The 6000-nt window shown below is 45.1% G+C and overlaps 1 protein-coding gene across 1 annotated transcript in view; it reads left to right on the top strand.

Moving 5' to 3' along the window:
• The first annotated feature begins 5144 nt into the window (after positions 1-5144).
• The window catches only part of Fntb (farnesyltransferase, CAAX box, beta), a 90005-nt gene continuing 89149 nt past the window's right edge, over positions 5145-6000 (top strand). Inside the window, exon 1 of the mRNA XM_052185608.1 lies at positions 5145-5380. Coding sequence (XP_052041568.1) covers positions 5237-5380 — 144 coding nt within the window. The 5' untranslated portion in view covers positions 5145-5236. The remainder of the gene's footprint in view (positions 5381-6000) is intronic.

The following is a 6000-nucleotide window of genomic DNA, read 5'->3' as shown; positions in this document are numbered from 1 at the left end:
GGTTTCTCTGTGTAGCCCTGGCTATCCTGGAACTCACTCTGTAGACCAGGCTGTCCTCGAACTCAGAAATCCGCCTGCCTCTGCCTCCCAGGTGCTGGGATTACAGGTGTGCGTCACCATGCCCGGCTACACACACACAGTTTTACTAAGAAAGAAAAGAAAGCTTTGGGCCAGCTATATGACTTGTTTGATCCCTGGAGCCGTGCAAAGATAGAAGAAGAGAGGTGTTCTCCCCTGCACCCAACACACGCACTAGGGCACATGCGCCCCTACACACATGATTGTATGTCCTATATCATCATCATCATCATCATCATCATCATCATCATCATCTTCACCATGACCATCACCATGACCATAACCACCACCACCACCACCACCATCACCATCATTATAATCATATAAACATTTTTTGAAAAGAAAGTGGTTCACTGAGGTAAAGATCAGCCAAATAAATGCTGCCAGAACATCAAGCAGGAAGACTTGAGAGTTGCCCTTGGATCCAGCAACATGGAGTTTAAGGAAGGCTTCCACTCTCTGAGGATGTTTGCTCATTTGATTTAGAAAAAAAAAATCAGTATCAGGTATTTGAATAAAAACCCAAACCAGCTGCAACCCAAGCAAATGTGTAACAAAAACGTACAGGGAATACAGTGAACCCCCAAATGTGTTTGTCTGGCTCTCTGTGTTTGTGAGTAGGGAGGGGAGGGTCTCACAGGCGACCTCTAGTGGTTCATTTAGATCATTAACTTTTTTCTTGTTTTCTTGCTTTTCCCAATGTAAATTAGCACTGTCAACATTATAAAATTATCTTTTAAGAAATATGATTCAACATTCAATATAGGAAAGAATAAGAAAGACACAAATAGTAGGGATTTCAGTAAACAAATCTATGCCATCTGCCTACAAGCTGCAACTGCTGGAGTGGCCATAGGTTCTCATTGTGAAGATGGTTCCTTCCAATCAGCTCCTGCAGAGACACACTTACTGGCCCTCGTTCTGCTATGGGAACCAGCAGTTTTATTAACTGGTAGTCTGCTGCTGGCCCAGGTCGACTGCTCTTGATGCTCATACACAATGCCAAACTCTCCATGGTTCTGGTCGCTGCTTTCTCCTGACTTCTGGATAGCTTTGGGTTTTCTACCTGGTCAACACCCCTAGTTAAGCTAGCTTACTTCCTCATGGGAGTCTCCAGGTCAGACTGCCTCACATCTGTCCTGTTACACAATCTTGTAACACTTCTTTCTGCCATAGTCGTTTTTCCTGAACTTAATGAACCCGTTTTGCATGACTGCTTAGTGTCTGTTTCTTCTGATAAGTCATGAGACCCACAGGGCAGAGGTCAACTGGCTTGCTCAGCAGCATCGTCTCCTAAGCTCTTAGCCCAGTGCCTGCCACATAACTGATATTCAATAAATGATTATCGAATGAACTATCACTCTTCTGCAGGAGACTTTTTGTCAGGATCCTATTAAAATCTTTTGGATCTGACTGCACAGGAGACTGGATTTTAGAAAGGATTTCTGGGCCTGGGATACAGCTCAATGGTAGGGTGTTTAACATGTGCATGGCCCTAGGTTTAGCCCCCAGGAACACCACATACACACACACACACACACACACACACACACACACACACACACACATTTCTATTTCTAGAAGAAAAATTGCACTTGTTCTATGTGTCCCATGACAGATTCGATACTCTGTTACAAATCCTTTTCACCTATTTCTTTTCTTAAAAAAGATTTATTTATTTATTTAATGTATATGAGCACACTGTAGCTGTCTTCAGACACCCCAGAAGAGGGCATCAAATCCCATTATAGATGGTTGTGAACCATCATGTGGTTGCTAGGATTTGAACTCAGGACCTCTGGAAGAGCAGCTCTTACCCACTAAGCCATTTCTCCAGCCCTCACCTATTTCTTCAATGACCTTACTTTTAAAGATGGTGGTGGTGTACACCTGTAATCCCAGCACTCTGGGAGGCAGAGGCAGGCAGATTTCTGAGTCTGAGGCCAGCCTGGTCTACAGAGTGAGTTCCAGGACAGCCAGGACTATACTATACAGAGAAACCCTGTCTCGAAGAAACCAAATCCAAAAAACCAAAAAAAAAAAAAAAAAAAAAAAAAAAAAAAAAAAAAAAGTTTCTAGCTCTTAAGCAAAGAAGCTTTTTACATAAAAAGCTGAATCCTTAGATGTGAGCCAGACCTTATCAGATACCCAGCAGAACTAAGGGAAAGAGAAAACACAGGAAGTTCCATAAGACCTTTTTAATACTTCAAATCCATGGTCCTAACCACAATCCCACGTGCTCCCAGATTTGGTAATCTCCTGGTACTACAGGTTTCCCCTCACACTGAGGCGGGCATGTGAAAGCTGGGCGGTGATGGCCACGCCTTTAATCCCAGAACTCTGGAGGAAGAGACAGGCAGATCTCTCAAGTCTGAAGCCAGCCTGGTCTACAAAGTGACTTTCAGGACAACCAGGGCTACACAGACAAACTGTGTTTCAGACAGACAGACAGACAGACAGACAGAAAAGATGGGCATATGCTAGTATTTACCCACATGAAGCCTCCAGCACCGAGTCTTCATCTCATACTTGTTTGCCTGAGAACAGAGAGGTCGCCAATTGGGTAATACTATATAGGCCCTGGGTCTGAGACATGTGGCTTGGGGTTGAGTAGGAGCGTACTAAAATGAGCAGGAAGTAGCGTGCAGGTGCTATGTATGTGTTTCTAGAGATCAAACTCAGCCTTGCACACGCTAGGTACTTGCACTGAGCTCCACTGCCAGCTCTGGGGCATTTATTGTCTTTCCCCACAACCTCTCATCTTAAATAATTTAACCTCTTATTCTTATGTGGTTATTTTTTTTCCTTTCTCACGTGTGCATGGTGTGCATGGCTTTGCATGCTTGTGGGCACATGTTTGTATGTGCATGTGAAGGTCTGAGGTTGATGTTGGGAATCATCCTTCCCCCTCTTCAACGGGCAGCGTCTCTCAGGTAAGGCCAGAGTTCACTCACACAGCTGCTTAGCTTGTTCTGGGTGCTCACTGCACTGGCCTTCTGAGGCTGCAGTTACACACACACACACACACACACACACACACCACTTACATGGCTACTGTGGATCTGAACTCTGGTCCTCATGCTTGTCCAACAAATTGTATTTGACCACCCTCCTGCTCCTGATTTAGTCCTTTTGATGTAGGTCCTGGAAAAGATCCTTATTTATTGCTGTTCAAATATGGTAGGGTTTTCCTAAAGCTCTCTCTCTCTCTCTCTCTCTCTCTCTCTCTCTCTCTCCTCTCTCTCTCTCTCTCTCTCCATGTGTGCCTGAATGTGTGTATATGTACCTCGTGTGTGTGAAAGTCTGCAGAGACTAGGAGAGGGTGTTTAAAGGCCTGGAACTGGAGTTAAAGAAGTTACCACATGGGTGCTGGGAACCCAACCCAGGTCCTCTGCTAGAGCATCAAATACTCTTTACCAATGAGCCATCTTTCCAGCCCCACAAAGATTTCAACTATGTCTGTGTGTGGTTATATGCATGTGAGTACAGATGTACTTTGGAGGTCATAGGAGGGCATTGGATCGCTGGAGCTGGAGATGCAGGCAGACGTGAGTGGCCAGTGAGGGAGATGGGAAATAAAAAGGTCCTCTGCAAGAGCAAGTGTTCTTCACCACCAAGCTGTCTCTCCGGCCTCAGAGGCTTTCCTAAAATCACCACTTTAACATTGTATGTGTGAGGGATATAGGGATATACACATTCAAGGATTATCAGAATCAACCGAAGCTTACACAAGTATATTTATGGAGTGTCCCTTCAAATACCATTCTATCTTCTTGGTGTCCTTCACTGTTTTGTCATAGATGTCTACTCCTTTGGGTCTCAGCTTAAGACACCCAAAGAAAGAGAGGCCTGGCTCAGCATGCAAGTCTAATTAGAACCCAGTTTCTCTTGTCAGTTTCATAGAAACTTTTATTTCCTTTCCTTTCTAATTTCCAAAAACTTGATTTTGTGTGTGAGCCTGTATTTATTGTGCCCTCTCTCTTTTTGTTTTTTTTTAAAATTCTGGTTTGTTTCCTTTTTGTTTGTTTGTTTGTTTGTTTGTTTGACTGTTTTCTAAGGAGAGAGAGAAAGCAGGTGTGGAGTTGGGTGGATAGGGAGATAGGAGGATTTGGGTGAGGGGAAACTGGGATCTGAATATATTGCACGAAAAATCATTTTCAATAATATATATGAAAAAGTAATACTAAAAATAATGTGTATGGGAATTTTGCCTGCATGTACCTATGTACATTACTTCTGTGTATGTTGTCTAGGGAGGTCAGAAAAGGGTGTCAGATCCTCTGGAACTGGAGTTACAGGTAGCTTGTAAGTCTCCACGTGGGTGCTTGGAATCCTCTGGAACTGCAGCCACTGCTGAGTCACCCCTCCAGGCCTGACTATTATTTTCTGTCATACAATAACTGGAAGTTGTCAAATATTTATGTTCATTTATTTAATCCTATTTATTCCTCTAAAATGGAATTCAGATGTATTTTAAGGGAAATACTGACTTTTGCATTCCTGGACTCTGGCACAGAACAAGCAGCAGGTGCTCCATGAATATTTGTTGATATTTCTTTGGATGAGGCCTTTACCCTCGTTTCTTCTGTGGTATTTTAGTTTCTGCCATTGCACTGCAACCTCCGAGGGAGAAAATTACTGTACTCCACTCCTCTATCTGAGTACTGAGACCTGCAATTTCTGCTAATTTACAGAAAAGCTCAGGCTTCTCCTAAGAGGCTGTCAAGTACCCAAAGGTGCGTGGTAATTCTATTAGTTAACCGAGTGGCTGAGGCAATCAAGACGGATGTCAGAAATGCTTTTTAGGTTACATTATTTGGGTTTTTTGAACAGCTGAAATCGCAAACTACTGCATTACAATTAGGCGAGATCGAAGCGTTGATGTTTTCCTTTTTATTATTTGCATAACGAACTGAGGCATTCTAGATATCCTCGCGCTCCAAGAAGCTGAGCTCCTGCAGCAGCTCATCTGTCCGAAGGGGGGCGGCAGTATCCCAGTAACTCACTTCTTGAAGATATGTAGGTGGGAGGAGAGATTCGCGTTCAAAATCTTTTTGACTCTACCGACTTTCCGTAGCGCCTTAGCCCGCTCGAGTTTCAATGCGCGTTGTTGCTGGACGAAGCTGAGTCCTATACAGCGCTCGCAGCTCTCCCGATCATGGCTTCTTCGAGTTCCTTCACCTATTATTGTCCTCCATCTTCTTCCCCTGTTTGGTCAGAACCGCTGTATAGTCTGAGACCTGAGCACGCGCGGGAGCGGTTGCAAGACGACTCAGTGGAAACAGTCACGTCCATAGAACAGGTGAGGTGGCAGGACTGGGCGAGGCGCCCGCGCGGGGCCTTCTGGGAGCAGGAGTCCCATTTGTAGGCCTGCCTGGGTGCAAAACTCCCCGTGGAACTACAACTCCCGTAGTGCACTGCGCCCCCGCCCCGAGCTCTAGGCGCTCAGCCTGGGGCTTCGGAGTGGAGCATTTGCGGGGCTTACTTGGGTAGTAAAGGGTTGTTGTCAGGGTTGGGTTTGGAGAACAGAACAGCACACCTGTACTCTCTGCTTCGGAAGTTGTAAAGAATCTTGTTCTGTGTCTGGAGTCCACAGCAGCCTGGGTGGACCAGGTAGCCCGCTCCGTTCTGTCTAGATGTCTTGAGGTTCTAGGACCGACCGCTCACTTTCCTTCACATGTTCGCAGTGTCCGGACATTTAGGGGACCGAACGGCCGGACTGTGGTCATGTCATCCCCAAATCGATTTAATTTCTGATTTCTGCTGGGTCAGGTTGAGGCCTACCTCGTGGTGGGTAACCCTTTGAGCACTTGCTGTTGAACGCAGGAAATACGGAAAAAGATAAACAGCCCCTAGGCAAGAGCCTGGTTGGGCAAGAAAGAAAAAGTATGGAGTTTGAACTGCTTGTGATTCACTAAGGCC

Source organism: Apodemus sylvaticus, chromosome 6 (assembly GCF_947179515.1).
Source record: "Apodemus sylvaticus chromosome 6, mApoSyl1.1, whole genome shotgun sequence".
Taxonomy (NCBI): Eukaryota; Metazoa; Chordata; class Mammalia; order Rodentia; family Muridae; genus Apodemus; species Apodemus sylvaticus.
This window is presented reverse-complemented; position numbering and strand designations above follow the sequence as displayed.